At 41.4% G+C, this 19981-nt stretch overlaps 1 protein-coding gene and 1 long non-coding RNA gene across 4 annotated transcripts in view; one reads left to right on the top strand and one right to left on the bottom strand.

The window, feature by feature from the left end:
* Positions 1-266: 266 nt before the first annotated feature.
* On the bottom strand, positions 267-19014 carry LOC128838373 (uncharacterized). The gene is made up of 3 exons (XR_008445168.1): positions 18864-19014; positions 9795-9925; positions 267-1461 (listed from the first exon to the last, which is right to left on the bottom strand). It is a non-coding gene; the product is annotated as an uncharacterized LOC128838373 (long non-coding RNA).
* PRSS12 (serine protease 12) overlaps positions 15320-19981 on the top strand; it is a 72084-nt gene continuing 67422 nt past the window's right edge. For all 3 annotated transcript variants that reach the window (XM_054030502.1, XM_054030501.1, XM_054030500.1), the window contains exon 1: positions 15320-15769. In XM_054030502.1, coding sequence (XP_053886477.1) covers positions 15382-15769 — 388 coding nt within the window. In that variant the 5' untranslated portion in view covers positions 15320-15381. The remainder of the gene's footprint in view (positions 15770-19981) is intronic.

The following is a 19981-nucleotide window of genomic DNA, read 5'->3' as shown; positions in this document are numbered from 1 at the left end:
TCCCTTTCATATTCCAATTGCCACATGTTTTTAAAAATGTAATTGTCTATGAGGGATTTGTGGTGTGAATATTTAGGATTTAATCTTGAGAAATGCTGAGCACTCATCAATTTCAATGGGAGTTGAGAGTGCAGATGCAGAGCACCTTGCAGAAATGGGGCGTTATGCATTAAGAACACTCTATAGTAGTTCAATTTTCTTCTTTTAGCCTTGGCTAGAAAATGAACGATGGTGGAAAAGAAGAACTGGCAACAGACTGATTTACTTTCAGTTCTAGCGTGGTCAGACTTTATTTTCACAGATTCGTATATTACAAGGCCAGAAGGGAAAATCTCATGTATAACACAGGCCTCAGGTATAACAGGGGCCATAGAACTTCCCTGAAACAATTCTGAGAGCATTTCTTTTACAAAAACATAGGATCTTGATTTAAAAATTGCCAGTAATGGAGAATCCACCATGACCCTTGGCAAATTATTCCAAGGGTTAATTGCCCTCACTGTTAAAAAGGTATGCCTTATTTCCATCTGAATTTGTCTAGCTCAAACTTCCAGCCATAGACTCATGTTATACCCATCTCTGCTAGATTTAAGAGCCCACTGTCAAGTATTTGTTTCCCATATAGTTTCTTACAGATTGTAATCAAATCACCCTTTAAACTTCTCTTTGTTAATCTAAATAGATTAATCTCCTTGAATCTATCACTACAAGGCATATATTCTAATCCTTAAATCATTCCTTCAGGTCTTCTCTGAACCCTCTCCAATTTATCAACATCCTTCTTGACTTGTGGACACCAGAACTGGACAGAGTATTCCAGCAGCAGCTGCATCAGTGCCAAATACAGTGGTAAAATGACCTCTCTACTCCTACTTGAGATTCCCTCCATTTATGCATCTCTAGTAGAGTAGTTGGAAGGCTAGGTGGCCTAGTGGTTAGCATACCTGGTTTTCAGTTTCTTGCCTCCCAGCAGAACCTTCAGTCTAGTTCCTAATACTTATATGTGGCTTATCCTCACCTCAGCATTTTCAGTGTCCTTACGCTCTCCTTACTAGAGGTGAAGGTGGAGTAAAAATGAGGTTTATGCCCCTCTTGCAACAAAGGCAGTTGGTATGGGAGCCTGGGCCATCCCACTCCATCGGGCTCTGAACTAGGGCCCTCCGAGGGTCAATAATATTAGGCACTCTAGATTGTTTCAGAGATGCCAGTGTGGATCAATTCTTACCATCTGTCTCCCCAAAAGTCTTTAAGTCCAATATAAGATAGCAAAAGAAAAGAGAAGACAACTAAACCTTCAGCCCCAACTATGATCAGCAGATAGTCTTCTTCCTCACAGTAAGGCTTCTTTGGCATCCTTGTTCAAGGGTCCTCAGGGTAGGTCTGCCTTCCTCCCCAGCCTTGCCCCTTATGAGTCCTTTTGGCCACAGCATCACACTGATAGCTCTTGTTCAGCTGATTATCCTAAAAAAAATTTCAGAGTTACTTCTACCCTGGATAGGGTCCCGCATCCTGTAAGTATGGCCTACATTCTTTGTTCCTAGATATATACATTTACATTTATCTGTATTAAACCACATATTGTTTGCTTGCACCCAGATTATCCCGACAATCCAGATCGCTCTGTATCAGTGACCTGTCCTCTTCATTATTTACCATTCCCCCAATTTTGTGTCATCTGCAAACTTTATCAGTAATGATTTTGTGTGCCATTGATAAAAATGTTAAATAGCATAGGGACAAGAATTGATTCCTGCTGCACCCCACTAGAAATATATCCATTTGATGATGATTCCCCATTTACAATTACATTTTGAGACCTATCAGTTAGCTAGCTTTTAATCCATTTAATGTATGCCATGCTAATTTTATATTGTTCTACTTTTGTAATCAAAATATCATGTGGTAATAAGTCAAACATTTTACAGAAGTTTATTACATCCACTACAACCTTAGCTTTCTTCCAGTTTTCTGGAACTTCCCCAGTCTTCCAAGACTTACTGAAAATCAACATTAATGGTAAAGCAAATCCTCAGACAGCTCTTTTAAAACTCTTGGATATAAGTTATCTGGACCTGCTGTTTTAAAAATGTCTAACTTTAGCAGCTGCTGTTTAACATCTTTCTGAGAGACGAGTGGAATGGAAAGAGTGTTATCATATGATATGACTATAGCATCAGTTTTTCCCCCCAAATATAGAACAGAAACATTTATTGAACACTTCTACCTTTTCTGCATTATCATTGATAATTCTGCCACTTCCATCTAGTAATTAACCAATGCCATTATTAGGATTCTTTTGTTCATAATATACTTAAAAACTCCTTCGTATTGTCCTTAACTCTGCTGGTCAGAAAATTCTTCTTGTTTCCCTTTGCTTCCCTTATCAATTTTCTACAATTCTTAGCTTCTGATTTATATTCATTACTATCAACTTCCCCTTTCTTCCACTTGTTAAATGTATATATATATTTATATAGCTGTCTTCACTTCCCCACTAAACCAGGTCATTTTTTTTAGCCACTATGGCCTTCTTCCTTGATTGTGATATTGTAGCTTTTTGGGAGTCTAGCAAAGTGTTCTTAAACTATTCCCAATTATCATGTACATTTTCCTCATTAAATTCTTGCTCCCAGCTGATTTGACTCATCATTGTTTTCAGCTGTGGGAAATCAGCCCTTTTAAAGGACCAAGTGTGTCTATATATTACTGGTCTGAACTTTGTTCTGTTTGCACATTATAAATGTAATCAACTCATGATCACTTGTACCTGAGCTACTATTAATTTTTAGTTCTCTGATCAGTTCCTCTGTATCTGTCAAGATGAGATCTAATATAGAATTCCCCTGTATTTGATGCAACACTTTTTATTAGGAAACCAACATCTATAATATTTAGACATTCCAAGGATGGTTTAGTACTGGCAGCATGAAACCTCCAGCATATGTCACTCAAATTGAAGTCACCCATGATCATGAGGCTTTTCTTCCTACACATTATAAATAGGTGAATAAGGAGTCGGTCATCCCATTCCCTAGTGTGATTTAGTGGTCTGTAGAATTCACCAACTAATACCCTATCTTGTTCTTTAATGTTAAGGCTATGGGCGGCATGTGAACCACCGGCTGTGGGAGGCTAGCCCCAGCCCCACCCCTTCCGCCTGAGACCCCGCCCCTTCCAGAACCCCCACCCCTGCCAGAGCCCAGAACTCTCCCCCCCCAGCCACCAGCCCCCACCCCAGGCTAGTGTCACCAGCCTCCCTTCCCTCAGCCCCGGAGCGAGCAGCACGGCCACAGCCCTAGAGCACTGGGAGGACGGGCGGCACAGCCACAGACCACACACCCCAGCCCCAGAGCAATGGGAGAGCAGGCAATGCGGCCCCAGCCCTGGGAGGGTGGGTGGCATGGCCTGAGCCAGGGCCACCCCACAGGGAGACTGGAACAGCCATGCCGAGCAAAAGAGGGCTGGGGGGGAGGGGGGCAGCTGGGGGCAGAGTGTTAGCAGGGCGACGCCTGGCTGTTTGGGGAGACACTGCCTCCCCCAGCCTATGTTACCCACTGCAGATAGTTAAGGCACTGATCCATAAGCATTCAAGATCATTTTCTTCAGAGTTATCAGTGACTTGGAAACAGGCACCATTTTCGACATAGAGTGTAATAACCCTCACCTTTTCCCCACTCAATCATTCCTAATGAGTTATAACCATTGAGTTAAACAGCTCAATTTTCTGATTTATGTACAGTGGTGCTGTTTCCTGAACTATTTTGAAAAGATTTTCAGTGGTCTTATTTAAAAAAATAGACATAAAACAAATTTCAGCAGGACATGTATCAGAGGGGTAGCCGTGTTAGTCTGAATCTGTAAAAAGCAACAGAGGGTCCTGTGGCACCTTTAAGACTAACAGAAGTATTGGGAGCATAAGCTTTCATGGATAAGAACCTCACTTCTTCAGATGCAGGACATGGAAGTTTTTACACTGTCAGTGTCTCTAGCACTTCGAGGCAGACAGAGTACCAAATTGAAATATCAAAAAGCACCAGGAGAACTAGATTTGATTCTTTCCTGCCCCTGGAGTGAGTGATGCAATGAGAAGTGCTTTGGAAAATAAGGCAACATTTTCCATGTTAATCAGGACATTTTACATGATCTCAATAAATCAAATCTACTAAGTTATACTTTAAACAGAGAAGTGCAGAGGGATGGGCACATAGCTATTGGAAAATTGCAGAAACATAAGCCCACTTTGTCGGGATTTTAACAGATATTTCACAGAAAAGATCTGGGATTTTTGTTTGTTTGTTTGTTTTGTTCAATAAATAAAACATATAGGGCCAGAGTACCTATACGGATGCTTAACAATGTAGAGAGGGCAAAAGGAGCCTTCCTTCTTTTGCATTCCTGCATGTGGGCCAGCAATAGTCATAGCAAGGTGTTCAAGCACTGTGCTAATCTAGAACTGCTGCCAATTCTTAAGGCTAACAAAATTATTCCAGCTCCAACTAGTATTCAACCTTTTTACATATTTGTGTATGTGTCTATTCTGCATGTTTCAATAAGTGTTAGAAATATTTTTCATTTTATTGTACATCATAGTGATACTTTTTTCATATATAAATATACATGATTTCTCATAGAGACAGATTCAAATGCATATATGAGTCAGGGTATACTTGTTCTTGTTCCATTAATATAGTAACTTGATGAAATGAAGATGAATAGAATACTTGAGGAGTTGTTGCATTTATCCAGCTGCAGATTAGTTCTAAAGTAATTCCTCTATCCCTCAGAGATTTTGTAGTTCCTTGGGGAATTACTCTCATTTACATTTTATATATAAATTGGGTTCAGGTTTCCTATAGGACATCTGAGAAAGCACCTGCCGGAAATATTAGAAATGCCCTAGTATCACTGTTGCTAATCAGAGGCTGACACTTGGACTGGGTGGAAGAAGAAACAAAGAGTGCTCTACTCATCTGTCTGTGCCATGATGTCATCACTGCATATTAATTTACTTCTCACAAGAATGAGGTGCTATATTCTGAGCTAGACACTGTTAAGGTACATAGGAAAGGATTCATATCCAAAGGCATAACTCCAGACTGAGTGGGAACACCCACCTCCTAGAGGTTCAGAGGGAAACAGATCAGTGTGATGTGACTACCTGGACTACTAATAGGTGACTAACTCATCAAAGCAACTACATTTATAACCCACTATTTACCCAACAGGGCCTTCTACACCATTAATGTCAGAGAAATTGTGAAAAGTTATCTGTCTTCCCGCTATGAACCAGCTGTCCATATCCAGGCACAATCAGGAGTGCTGGAATTAGATGCAGCATTGGTTTCCATCATATACAGGGGTTGCACTTTTGGTCAATGGCTTTCAGCACCCCCACTATAAAAATTGTTCTAATGCCACTGGGCACAGTTCTAACTGATTTTAGTGGAAGGTTGGAATGAATAAGGATTCTGGCCCTGTAGCAGGCTGTGCTAATCAGGAGAAATGTTGTTGGCTTCTGGAAGACACTTTCTACATGAAAGAGCATAGACACTTCATATAAAGGAAGAACAGGAGTACTTGTGGCACCTTAGAGACTAACAAATTTATTAGAGCATAAGCTTTCGTGGACTACAGCCCACTTCTTCGGATGCATATAGAATGGAACATATAATGAGGAGATATATATACACACATACAGAGAGCATAAACAGGTGGGAGTTGTCTTACCAACTCTGAGAGGCCAATTAATTAAGAGGAAAAAAAAAAAAAAAACACTTTTGAAGTGATAATCAAGATAGCCCAGTACAGACAGTTTGATAAGAAGTGTGAGAGTACTTACAAGGGGAGATAGTCAACGTTTGTAATGGCTCAGCCATTCCCAGTCCTTATTCAAACCGGAGTTGATTGTGTCTAGTTTGCATATCAATTCTAGCTCTGCAGTCTCTCTTTGGAGTCTGTTTTTGAAGTTTTTCTGTTGTAATATAGCCACCCGCAGGTCTGTCACTGAATGACCAGACAGGTTAAAGTGTTCTCCCACTGGTTTTTGAGTATTTTGATTCCTGATGTCAGATTTGTGTCCATTAATTCTTTTGCGTAGAGACTGTCCGGTTTGGCCAATGTACATGGCAGAGGGGCATTGCTGGCACATGATGGCATATATCACATTGGTAGATGTGCAGGTGAACGAGCCCCTGATGGTATGGCTGATGTGATTAGGTCCTATGATGATGTCACTTGAATAGATATGTGGACAGAGTTGGCATCGGGGTTTGTTACAAGGATAGGTTCCTGGGTTAGTGGTTTTGTTCAGTGATGTGTGGTTGCTGGTGAGTATTTGCTTTAGGTTGGGGGGTTGTCTGTAAGCGAGGACAGGTCTGTCTCCCAAGATCTGTGAGAGTAAAGGATCATCTTTCAGGATAGGTTGTAGATCTCTGATGATGCGCTGGAGAGGTTTTAGTTGGGGGCTGAAGGTGACAGCTAGTGGTGTTCACCACACGATCCATTGTCTACAGCCAAGCTCTAAGATATAACCGCATTTGCTCCAATCCCTCGGATAGAGACAAGCACCTACAAGATCTCTATCAAGCATTCTTAAAACTACAATACCCACCTGCTGAAGTGAAAAAACAGATTGACAGAGCCAGGCGAGTACCCAGAAGTCACCTCCTACAAGACAGGCCCAACAAAGAAAATAACAGAACACCACTAGCTGTCACCTTCAGCCCCCAACTAAAACCTCTCCAGCGCATCATCAGAGATCTACAACCTATCCTGAAAGATGATCCTTTACTCTCACAGATCTTGGGAGACAGACCTGTCCTCGCTTACAGACAACCCCCCAACCTAAAGCAAATACTCACCAGCAACCACACATCACTGAACAAAACCACTAACCCAGGAACCTATCCTTGTAACAAACCCCGATGCCAACTCTGTCCACATATCTATTCAAGTGACATCATCATAGGACCTAATCACATCAGCCATACCATCAGGGGCTCGTTCACCTGCACATCTACCAATGTGATATATGCCATCATGTGCCAGCAATGCCCCTCTGCCATGTACATTGGCCAAACCGGACAGTCTCTATGCAAAAGAATTAATGGACACAAATCTGACATCAGGAATCAAAATACTCAAAAACCAGTGGGAGAACACTTTAACCTGTCTGGTCATTCAGTGACAGACCTGCGGGTGGCTATATTACAACAGAAAAACTTCAAAAACAGACTCCAAAGAGAGACTGCAGAGCTAGAATTGATATGCAAACTAGACACAATCAACTCCGGTTTGAATAAGGACTGGGAATGGCTGAGCCATTACAAACGTTGACTATCTCCCCTTGTAAGTACTCTCACACTTCTTATCAAACTGTCTGTACTGGGCTATCTTGATTATCACTTCAAAAGTGTTTTGTTTTTTTTTTCCTCTTAATTAATTGGCCTCTCAGAGTTGGTAAGACAACTCCCACCTGTTTATGCTCTCTGTATGTGTGTATATATATCTCCTCATTATATGTTCCATTCTATATGCATCCGAAGAAGTGGGCTGTAGTCCACGAAAGCTTATGCTCTAATAAATTTGTTAGTCTCTAAGGTGCCACAAGTACTCCTGTTCTTCTTTTTGCGGATACAGACTAACACGGCTGTTACTCTGAAACTGTTCATATAAAGGAGTGTCTCTCACTGCTGATCTTTGTATCTGAATCAACAAGTGATTTAACAAAATATCTATGGCCAGTGCATTGATTTTTTTTAGTCTGGACAGGGTTGTCTCTCCAGTATAAGACTGGAATAAATCACTTGTGGAACCTCATATGAGGTGTGGGCTCAATATATATCTACCCAATAAAATCCACATATTCCAGGCATCCCTGTTGAGAAAGGAAAGTCCATGTTTTTTAACCAAACTATTTAATAGATATTATTTGCCATTCTGCCTCTCCAAAATATCCTCCTTGCCTTGTGTATTTCAACTGAATTAAAAGGTGTTTGTGTCTTTAAATGTCCTTTTCTTTACAGTAATCACCACTTTTAAGTTTCAGTTTTTACCAACAGCTAACACACCACAGTATATGTAATATCATACCTATTTTGTAGTATAACGAAATAATACAGTAACTTAGAAACCATCATGTGGTAATTATTGCTACCAGTATAGTCAGTTGTATGTGCAGTTACCATGAGTGCATTTGCAACTGTGGCAATTGCATGTGCAAATTATGGCTTCAATTCTCCAAGACTTATTCATGTACATTTATGCACATACTTTATGCACTGAGAGTCATCCCACTGAAGCCAATGGGCTACTCACAGTACATAAAGTTAAGCATATGTGTATGTATTTGCAGAATTGGGAACTTAAAGTGTATGTATATTTGATTGTGTAAATGCTTGCACACACTTCTGGAAATGTGGCTTCATTTTCCAGTAATGTGCAAAATACACTCAATGAAAGAAAAACTTGTATCTGAAACTGAGGTTTTTACATGCTGTTACAGATATAATCTGGTCTTCCTTTTGTGAAAATTTTCTAACTGAAAATTTTGCTCTGTGGGGCCATTTATCAAGCAGAAATTGCTCCATATTTCATATAATAATTCAAATATTTACTTTTTTTCTATGCAAAAATTATAATTCCTTTGAAATTCATATACAAATACTTTTGTGGGGTCAAAATGATCTGAATCAAAATGTCAAAAGTTTTCACTCACCATTTCACACAACAAGCATGCACCGATTTCACATAGCTCAATGTTCTATTTAATTTTCAAAGAAATTATTTCACATATGCCTATATAAGCCAGTTTGTATTACACCCATATCACTAAAGAGTTACAGTAAATCAAGTCTTTTATGTTTAAATACAAATCTTGCTTGCCTTGTACAAGATAGTATTTAATAGTTTTAAAAAGTTTCTCCTATGATCTCATTATGACATAGACGGTGTCATGCAGTAATGGAAATCCCATCAATTACCGCCTGCTCAACTATAGCCTGTGTAATGCAGGGTCACCCTGTTGAGTTTATTTATTATCACAGACAAAAGGCCTATTCTCTTCTATACAAGTATAAAACTAAATCCATCTATAACTCAGACTTGGCAGTACTCCAAATTTCTACTGTCTATGATAGTTTGGCAGAGATAATGGAATTAAAGAGGATAATTTATTTTGCAGAAGCACTGACTTATATCCTAAATATTTTGAATCATATATGGGAGTGGTTCTCAAACTGTTTTATATTGTGGACCATTTCTTAAGGTGGAGATCCTCTTGTAAACTATCCCTCCACCCATCCTCCCAATCCTGATTCCAAATCTTCCCTGCAGCTATTATAAGGCCTGTGCCAATGCCCACTAAAGTCATAGGGAGTTTTTGCATTGACTTAGGTGTTCAGTTGGGCCCACCATGCTTGGTTACATTAAAAAGCAATAATGTAGGGAAGTATTAGGAAGTTACAAACTCATTTCAATGTGATGTATGTGCCTGTTTGGTTGCATTCCCCCTTCCCATCCCATTATATCTGTATTTACTTCCCCTGGGAATTTTACATATGATAGAATCATAGAAATTGTAGGGCTGGACATGTTAGTATCAAACTTTCCCACGCAGCCTGAAGCCACCCCTTGCTCTACTCTTTCACATTTAGGCTGCTTGTTTGAATCTAGACCTGGTCAGTAGGGACCAAAATTTATTTGACTTATATTAAATGAGTTAGAAGTCTCAATATGGTTCCTATTAGACAATTGTCCAGATCACAAAACTCACCCACCACTCCAGCTTCTCATACCTAGAGCTGGTCAGGTCACAGTCAGGGTTGAAACTCAAAGATGGCGGTTTCTGCATTCCTGATTCCAGTGCTATACTTGTTCAGTTGATAAATAGAGGACTTCAGTCTTCATGTCTGCCAATAAGCATTTGCTAAAATAAATAAATAAATAAATAAGATGTGTTATATGTGCTGACTCACATTTAAGAAATCTGAAGAACAAATGAAAATGTACTCTGTCAGTAAGCATGTATAGACCAATTAAAATGAATAGGAAACGCATATAGGCACTGAGCAGCGAATATACATCTTCCAATTCAGACCAATCAGAAGTCACAAAGTATTAGAGTATTAGAGGATGAAGTAACCCTATACATATGAAATGGGTATGGTACAACCATTCTCCATATCCAGTTTAAGAGGAGTAAATTTGTCTGAGCTCTGTCACCCCCTCTCTACTGCCCACATGGCCCTTTTTCTGCTTTGCACAGGGTGGAAAAGAAGTAAGGTCTTGGAGAACCGAGTAACATGAGGAATAACTATAGTTACACTGTATAGTTTGTGCACAGGTAGCCAGTTTTGTAACATGCACAAGCAGCAATTCTGTATCTTGTCTTAGAGGTTTGAACACCTAAAGTTTTTTTTTTTTCTTTTCTTTATCATTTTCTGGGCAAAATCCTATTCTTCAGTCCACAGTGTGGAGTTCTTCACACTGGATCTGTATTGCATATTTTGCCCTTGTTCCACTTGCAATCCTCCCATAGGCAACACTGGACGTTCTGCACAGAGAACAAATACAGGATATGCAAGAGAGAGAGAGCCATAGTGCAGATATAAGACCACTATAGTGGGGACCAGAAAGAATAAATTGTCCTTTGATTGTTTTTAATAAACACTGGATGTGGAACAAATGGTTTATTACACAAAACTTTTATTTATTTAACAAACTATGTTGGTCACTTTGTGTTTGGATTTTACCTTTCAGTGTGGGGTGAGAAGAGATTTGACATGTATATATTTTAAAGGTTATGATTTTATTACCAGACATTTGAGCTGATAAACAATTTAAAAAAAATTAAAACTATAAAAGCTTCTATTTTAACTTAGCTCTACTGTATGAATCATTAAACAAAACCAAAAGAATCACTTCTTGTGACATCATTTCAGGGATCAATTAAATAAAGTTCACACTTTTTTTGCCTTCGAGTAAGCCAAATGAATCCAAGAAATAAATCAGTAGATGTTTTCCATTTTTCTAGTTTTGACAATAAATAAGATTCCTGTTTTTAAATATTCACAATTCATGATTCCATTGACTGCGACTAACATCGTGAGAGCAGGCTTGGGCCATAGGTAAATAAAAATAAACATTTTTGTAGCCCAATGCTGCTCCCTTTGGTGTCAGGGTAAATAAATCAGAGGATCAGGTCCCTACTTCTGAACATTAACTCTTGAATGTTGACATCAATGGAGCTGCTGGTGCTCAGCACATTTGACAGTCATGCACAAGGTATCTCAAAAATGGAAGCAGTCAAATTTAGTGACCACTTATAAAAATTTTGACCTGGGAGTTGTGCAATTGATTTCAATGGGAGCAGCACTGGGTCCTTACTCCCCAGTCAAATTTTAAATTCTTGCTACTGAACACTCTTTAAATGAATGGGGACAAACTGATTCTTTTGAGATGGTCAGATCATACAAGCTAATCATTCTCTTGGTTTTTTGCCTTGTCAATAATTTGATGTTGGGACCGTGAAATGCTTAGGCATGGACAAAGCCCAGCCAATCCTGTTGGCATTTCATACATACTAAGGCCCTAATCCTGCAACTGACTCCACGTAGCTGGACCTGTGCACCCACATAGAGCCCCACTGAGCTCTATGCAGGTAATTATATCTATGGTTACAATCATTTGCAGGATCGGCTTAAGAGCCAAAACCTGCCTTACTCATGCGAGTAGTTCCACTGACTTCAATGGGACTGCTGGTTATAGGACTGCTCCTGTAATAGGACCACTTGCTCACAGTGAGCAAGATTTGGTCCTTAAGTTTATGTTCATTTATCAGATGATGCATGTTTTGCAAAAGAAAGAATTGCTATTGACTTCAGTGGGAGCTGAATCATTTATTTCAATGTCACTTTAATGGATATTTTTGATAGTTAAAATTGCTTTGTCTCCCAATTTAAAAAGACAAAGAAAGTCCATAGGGCCTTCTCCTACTTATTCTGAAATCAATGTAATTGGCTTAAATGGGAGCAAGATTGGGCCCCTAGCTGGTAAATCTCAATATATGGAACATCAAGAGATCTTTAATCTTATTGTGAGTTAATTTATAACCATTGTTTTAAAACTGAAGCCATTTTTACTAGTAGGATTACAAAGATTATAGCCAACCATGGTAAACACAATAAAAATAGTTTAGGACCAAACCTACTCATATGAGTAATCCCAAACTGAGCCACCTTGTGATTTGAGGAGGGGATCTTTGAGGGGGCATGGAAAGGAGATGCATTTACTTTTCTGAGGCTTGTCTTCTTGTGGGATGCATCCAGTGCTGAAGCCCCAGTTACATCCCAAACCCACCCCTTGTGGAGATATTTCCACCAGGAGCCACCAGGGAAGGGGCTTGGATGACTCAGATGGAACACTCTTTATTGTACACAAGAAGATCATTTAATGGAGGATACCCTGCAGGCTCACACATCTTGGGGAGACAAATTGAACTACAGTGCTAAAGTAACCAGGAGTCTAAAGGCATTGCCTCAAGTGTGGCAGTATAGGTCCTGCTGGCAAGCTTCACCACACAATTCTATCAATTCCCTTCAGTCTTGACCTGCAGAACCCCTTTGCCCCTTTCCGGTCATGGGCAAAGAAAAAAAGCCTTCAGGTTAGGGAAAACTGTACATTGGTTTTATTATTATGTCCAAAATGTTCTCTAGGAAATAGGATGATACTGCCCAAGTTGGCTGAGCATGATTTGAAGCATAGGGTAAAATCAAGCATATTAATGCACTAGGCCAACTAGCTGTTATTATAGGGGTATATTTACACACAATTTACAAGTGGTCCTAGTGATTTTGCTCCTAGGCTAAAGTCTTGTATGTCAGATTTAAGTATAGAATTTTGTAAAGTCATATTATAACCCTTTTCAATTCTGACAGACTCATAACTACACCAATGCAAATATATATGCTCAAAAAGAAGCTCTAAAAGAGAGAGAGAGAGAGAGAGAGAGAACAATATATGCATTCATATTCATATTATAGTGCAATGATTATGTGCAAGGGGGTAAAAATAAGGTTGCTGTGGAAACCTTAAATCAGAATTTCTTTATTTTTAATATACCAAACACAAAGCTGCAAAAATGATTTAATCAGAGAGGAGCAAAACTAAAACCCTGGATCCAGATATCACAATCATTGTCATTCATGTCTGACACCAGGATCTTGATCCAGACTGAAATTTTGTGCATTGAGCCCCTCTCTATTTATGAATAAAAGCTTAAATCCATAACTGTTTTGCCCCTTTCACTCAGTCAGGGACAACTGTCACAGACATTCTTCTGTTGGATGTGATGGTATGTGTTGGGGACTTTGTGTGAGAACTGGAAAGTGCAATTGAAGAAGAAAACTAATCTCTCTCTCTCTCTCACTTTCTGTGGAGATCTACTCAGAATACAAGAGCAACCTAAGTGTGGACAGGTTCAACCCAGAATGACATTGCCTAGCTGCAACAAACATTGGGGAGTGAAGGAAAACTACAGATAGGAGAATCCAAAGATTCATGCTACAGACAGAGCTGCCAAGTAAAGCATACTTCTTTAACCAAAGAGTCTCAGACTTTGTAAAATATTAATAGTATAGATTTAAAAAAACAATGGAAATGGGGTTTGTGCACCCATGTTTTAAATGACGGGTTTCAGAGTAGCAGCCGTGTTAGTCTGTATCCGCAAAAAGAACAGGAGTACTTGTGGTACCTGTTAGTCTCTAAGGTGCCACAAGTACTCATGTTTTAAATGAACAGTCTGTGACCGAAAGGCAAACTGATGGCCAACCTGATAAGAGGAGCAAATCAAGGATTACTAGATCATGTGGAACCCCACAATGCCTGGGGATGGGAGGATTACTACTATGCAAAGCACATGGTTCTGGGGGAGGCAGGAAGCCCTTGAAGACATTTTCCCCTACTGCATTTGTTTTCAGCCCCTCTTCGTGTTTTCCAGACCTGTTTTGGAATCTCTCTGCCTCTCTCTCTCTCACAGATCCTGGTGCTGGGTGTATTTCTCTGTCTTTCAACCTAGACACTCCCCATCCCCGAGGTTTTGTTGTGAAATGGTGTCCAGGCCCTTCCTGCGGCTCTTTGTGATGGTGTCAAAGAGACTGCAAGATTCCCCAGGGAGTTTGGGGATGTGATGAAGGGAGAGAAAAACAGGTTGAGAGAGGAGGACCAAAGTGAGCGAATGTGCTGGGTGCAGACGGAAGTGGGGGAAGAGCAGGGCAGGCACACCAGGATTTGGGGGGGGCAGCATTTTACCGCCCTCGGTGGCAATTTGGCTGTGGGGGGTCCTTCCGCGCTCCGGGTCTTCAGCGGCAATTCTGCGGCAGATCCTTCACTCACTCCGGGACCTGCTGCCGAAGTGCCCCGAAGACCGGGAGCACAGAAGGACCCCCGCCTAGGGCACCAAAAATCCTGGCACCGCTCCTGGGGAAGAGCAGACGGGGCTCCAGGGGAGGAAGGGTCCTGGGGAAAAAGCAAAGCAGGGATTTCAGGGGGAAGGAGACAGCAGAGACTCCAGGGAGAGAAGCAGGAGAGAGTGTGGAAGAGGGGAGAGTTGGGGGGGGGGGAACCAAGGCAGGGAGGGATTTGGGGTCCCAGCAGAGAGGAGTTGAGAGGGAGGTGGGAGTGGGGACGGGAACCTCATCAGTGGCTTGAGGAAGCAGTCGTGGGGGAGGCCGGGGTCAGGGGTGCTGGAACAATTTTTATACTGGGGGGTACTGAGAGCCCTGTATTTAATGGAAACCACTTCAAGCCAAGGGGTGCCCCAGCACCTCCAGCACCAATGCAGGGGAGGGACCCCAGCGAGGCTCCCTGGGACGTTCACATCTACTTTCCGGGCAGCTGTTAATTGTCTTCCATGCCTGGACGCCCCCAAAGGGTGGCGCCCAGGAGAGCGGGCGGGAGGAAGCAGAATTGGCCCTCCGTGGGTACCTGGTGTAGGCAGCCCAGCTGATGGGGTGGCAGGAGGGTGAGGCCACCCCGAGTTCTGCAAGGAAGCGTGTGTGTGTGTGTGTGTGCGCGCTAAGGGCCCGCACCCTCGGTTGGCCAGGCACCCGGCGGGCACGGAGCTGCCAAGGCAGGTAGCAGCAATTCGCATCTCTCCCCCCCACCCCCTTTCTCCCGGGGAGCCGGGCGGGGGCAAGTACCGCTCCGCTCTGGGGGCAAGTACTTCGGCTCTGCTGCTCCGGAGCGTGAGCCGGCCAGGGGGAGGGTGTGTGCGCGCCGGGGGAGGTGGGGGCAGGATTAGAGGGAAGCGGCAGCCCCGCCCTCCCCCTTCACACTGGGATAGAGCCGAGGGGGAGATGGCCCGGGAGAGGCGGCACTGGCACCATGGCATTACCCAGCCTGCTGGTGGCTCTGATTTTAGGGACGACCCCCGCAGCGGGCAGCTTTGACGCGGCCTCTCTTAACCATCCCCTTGCCCCTGCTCATGGCCCGCAGCATTCCCGCTCGCCCCGTGCCCCGCCGGCCCCCCAGCACCAGCCCGGCTGCCCTGGAGCCGAAGGGTCAGGGGGGCGCTTTGTCAACGTGACCGAGTTCGGCGCCGAGTGCCTGCCCTGGGCGGAGGTGCCCACTTTCCTGGAGAAGACCCCCCAGGGGAAGGGGCTGCGGGGCCAGCACAACTTCTGCAGGAACCCCGACGGCAGAAGCAGACCCTGGTGCTTCTACAGGAACAGCCGGGGCAGGGTGGACTGGGGCTACTGTGACTGCAAACAAGGTGAGCGTGTGTGTGTGTGTGTGTGTGTGTGAGAGAGAGAGGCAGAGCGCTGCACTGGCAGCAGCAGGCACGCTGGCTCCAGCCTGTCCTCAGCCGGATACCTGTGGAGGCGGCTGCATCGATTGCGTGGGTGGGTATGTGCTGCTGGCAGCTGGGTGTATTGCGTGCGTGTCGAGATTGCATGCTGTGAGAGTGGGTTGATTGCGTGCCGAGGGGTGGGGGTGCGTGTAGCGGCTGCTTGTGTGCAGTGTGTGTTGGCTCCGCTGTGTCCTGTGTGTGTCCGTTTGGTTGCTATGCGTGAGTGGGTGAACTGCAGAAATGAGCGTGTGTTGGCTGCTGTGTGTTTTGTCTGGGTTGTGTATGTGTGTGGTTGATATGGGTATGCTGTGAGCTGAGCTATTTGTGTGTCCGCACTTGGTTCCTTGGGGGTGTGCTGGTGTATTGAACACATTTCCCTAGGAAAGGCTGTAATGAATTGGCTGTGCTATTACAGAATGAATGTACACGTGTTAAGTGTGTGCAAGTGATCATTTCTGTAAAGGGGATTTTGGCAGAGCCATATTTCACTAGAAGTGAATTTTGTACAGATAGATAATGACTTTCCTTCAGTGAGTCGTACATAGCTAAGCTGAACTCACCGAATTTCATTTTCACCACACTGTGGAAGTGGATGAGGTTAACACCAATTTCCCTGCTAACAGACCTTTCAGGGTACAGGAAATTGAAAAACATATATCTCTTATAAAAAAAAAGATAGCATACTTAAGAGAGATTCTGATAGGATGTTTTTAACTTTTAAGGCATCAGTACATTTGTCTTGCAGCAGAAGGGTCCTGGTGTGTTCTAGTAATATATGTTTCTGGTAATATATTTCTTATACTGTTTGAACTGAAAAGTTGCATCAAGTATACCACTAATTCAATTTACAACAATCTCCTTTTTGTACTTTGGTACACTTCTCTGGGAATTTGCTAAGCAAAATAGGAAGGAATTGCTTTAATCAGGTAGCTTGCAGCTATTCTCTTTAAATTTATTTTTTAAACCTTGGGAAAATTGGGTGTACAAGTTAATGCTGCTGCTTGATAACTTGTACGTGTGTAACCAGCCCAGAAGGCCAGATATTGCATGCACTTATTATTTACTGAGTGAGTGAGGACTGAGGAGGGATTTCAGCAGTAGACCAGCCGTATATTTCACCACCTTTAGCAGCATTCCAGAGGATCAAATTTGTACATAGATAATCGGATCTTGAATTATTTCCCTAGCTGTAAACATTTCCTTCTAGATCAGGCTAGTCTGTCTTCTATTTACATCCGTTTCCCCCAAAATAAGCTCAAACTTTTGTAAAGAAATAAAAGAAAAAATTTAGCTGGCCTGTTGTTGTACAAGTTCCCTTTCATGTCTTTTGCAACATCATAATGGAGGTAGAGGAGGATATTTTTTATTTGATTTTGTTTATTGGGGTTTTGTTATACTTTTCTTTCTTTTTTAAGGATTGATTTCCTTTTCAGATCCCACAACAATAGTGGTTGGGAGTGCTTTTCTCTCTTTTTCAACAATAATACCACTGTGTGTGATAGAGGTTGGGAATGAGAAAGAGAAGGTGATGTGAATTATGAGATAATTATCCCTTTTGCTATGATGCAATAGCAGCTACATTGTTTGTTTATATATTAATAAAAGTGATGGGCTCCCTTCATTCACCTATTTGAAATTTATGTTCAAAATCAAACAACATTTTCTATACCCTTACAAGAAGATAGAAAGTGGTTATGTATTATAGGTGTTTCCTTGGGGAGAGTACCAGGCAGCTCATAAGAGAGTTGCGGGAGAATAGATAACTACACACAGGGAGAAAAAAAATACCCCCCACCTTATAATACAGTCCTAATTTTGATAAAGGGTTGCATGTTGGCCTATTTATTTTTTAATTTTAATAGTTCTTTTCCCAATTTTTAAATCTGGTTCTCAATGGTCTTCGTGAGCACCTTAGACCAATAGTCAGGAGCTTTTAATGTGTCAGATTCTACAAAAAAAAACAATCTGCTTCCATTTAGATCAATGGCAAAACTCACTTTAAGTTCAATGGGAGTTTTATTTAGCAGAATGCTCTTAAAGGGCAAGATTTGGTCTAAACTTGGCTTCTTTGTTGATTTAAGCTACCACTTTACAAAAAGAAATTTAAGTCTAGTACCAGTCCAGATAGAGGACATAGCTACTGGTTAGTAGCTAACTCTTCCCAGCTAAAGACAGTCTTTTGGTCCTTTTGAAATTAATAGCAAACTCCCATTGATTCTAATGGGAGAAGTGTCTAAAACCTTTGTCAAAGAAATACCAAAAATTCTAGGCAGTGTGTTCAGAATGTGACTGATGGAACATGGCAACAAGTCAGCCCCACTTTCTACAAAGACTAATATAACACTGACTCAAAATAAATGGTTTCCTGTAAAAAGAAAAAGAATACAGCTATGTTAAATATGTGATTTACACAAAGAAAAGGCAGGATGTTCATAGTTAATCTCACTCAGTCTATCACTCTCATTGCACATGTGCTATGGAAGCTCATGCATAGTTAGGCATCTGCAATAGCTAGACACTATGGCATGTGTAAAGGTTTTACTCTGAGTTTCTGGCTTTAAGTTTGTCTTATCCTTAATGTTAATAGGACAGACCTTTAGTGCACGTGTGTGTGTAGTTAACTGCTTTATGTTTTAACATTAGTCAAACAAAAAAAATCTCATTTAAATTGTGCTTTGTCTGATCAGTGTAATCCCAGTTTTTATAATTTAAAATATTTATTCCATTTTCTTCCTTCTGAATTGATAAATATTTGGATGTTACTTACTTTTTGAAAGCAACCTAACAAAAAAGGTGTTCATGATTAGCCAAAGAAACCATCCATTAAAATAAGTGACTACAACACTACCCTGTCAAAATACTTAATAAGAAAATGCTAGTATACACAATGTTAATGTTATGGTTGTACAACATAAAACTGTTCTAATATCTTTCATTTGAGAATCTCAGAGAGAAGTGTTCTTTCTCTTCCATTTTACAAATGGGGAAAACAAGTCAGAGAGGTTAAGTGACTTACTCAAAATTGCATAAATTAGTGGCAGAGTTGGAAATAAATTCCAGGTCTACAGAATTTCAGGGCCTGATTTTCTTCTCATTTATACCAGTTGTGTCAGAGTAACTACATTAAAGCCCGTTGAGTTACCACCGCTCTATACAGTTGTGAGAGAAGGATCAAGCCCCTGGCTGATCAGTCTGTACTTCCGCCCTGTAATGTTAAAAAAAAAAAAAAAAAAAGCATGGGTTAAAAATTATACCTGAAAGTCATATTTCTCTCTGAAACAGAAGCAACTTCTTTGGAGCCATTTTTATTACAGTTCTACACTATCCCCTGATTATCCAATTAGCTAGATAATTGCAGCTCCATTACATGCCTATCATTTAAATTTATTTTTAAAGGAGTTTTAAGCCATTGACCATTGACATGATGAACCATAATGCTCCAAAGAACTATTTCAACCAATACATGCAGTAGTTAGGGATTTTTCGTCTTAAAGATCCCTGAATGTGCAGTAAGACTGTATACTAAAATCCCTTGCTAGTTCTTGAAAAATTAATTCTCATGGACGCACAATATCAATTTTTTCCCAAGGGTAAACTACTGGGATTAGATCATCATTTTAGACTGAGTTTAATGCTCATGAAAATGAGGTATTATTAGCATTGGCTATAGGGAGGCATAGCCTGATCCAATACCCACTGAAATCAATGGGAGTCTTTCCATTGACTTCAGCAGACATTGGATCAGGCCCCCAGCACACCTTTAAGTCAACAAAAAGACTCCCATTGACTCCAGTGGGTGTTTGATTGGGCCCATAACCTAAGCAGTTCTTGCACTAACATCCCCATACAGACCAGTCAATGCAGTTCACTCCTTAATTAGGACAGGCCCAGTTTTGCAAGTCTTGGATCATTCTCTATCTTTGCTGAATTACTGCAGGGGATTAAATGGTGTGGAAAAATGACCATTAGGTACAAGGATAAGACCATCAAACTCATTTTCAGTTTGGATCTAACTAGTAATTGATCCCAGGCCTTCAGGGATGAAAGGCTAGTGCAATGACTTTTCAGGGCACTACCCACTCCACCATTTAAACATACGTTTTTAACAGTTCATTAAGTACTAGCCCACAATGT

Source organism: Malaclemys terrapin, chromosome 5 (assembly GCF_027887155.1).
Source record: "Malaclemys terrapin pileata isolate rMalTer1 chromosome 5, rMalTer1.hap1, whole genome shotgun sequence".
In the NCBI taxonomy this organism is placed as follows: domain Eukaryota; kingdom Metazoa; phylum Chordata; order Testudines; family Emydidae; genus Malaclemys; species Malaclemys terrapin.
The sequence above is the reverse complement of the archived record's forward strand: the minus strand, read 5'-3'. Positions and strand labels throughout refer to the sequence as shown.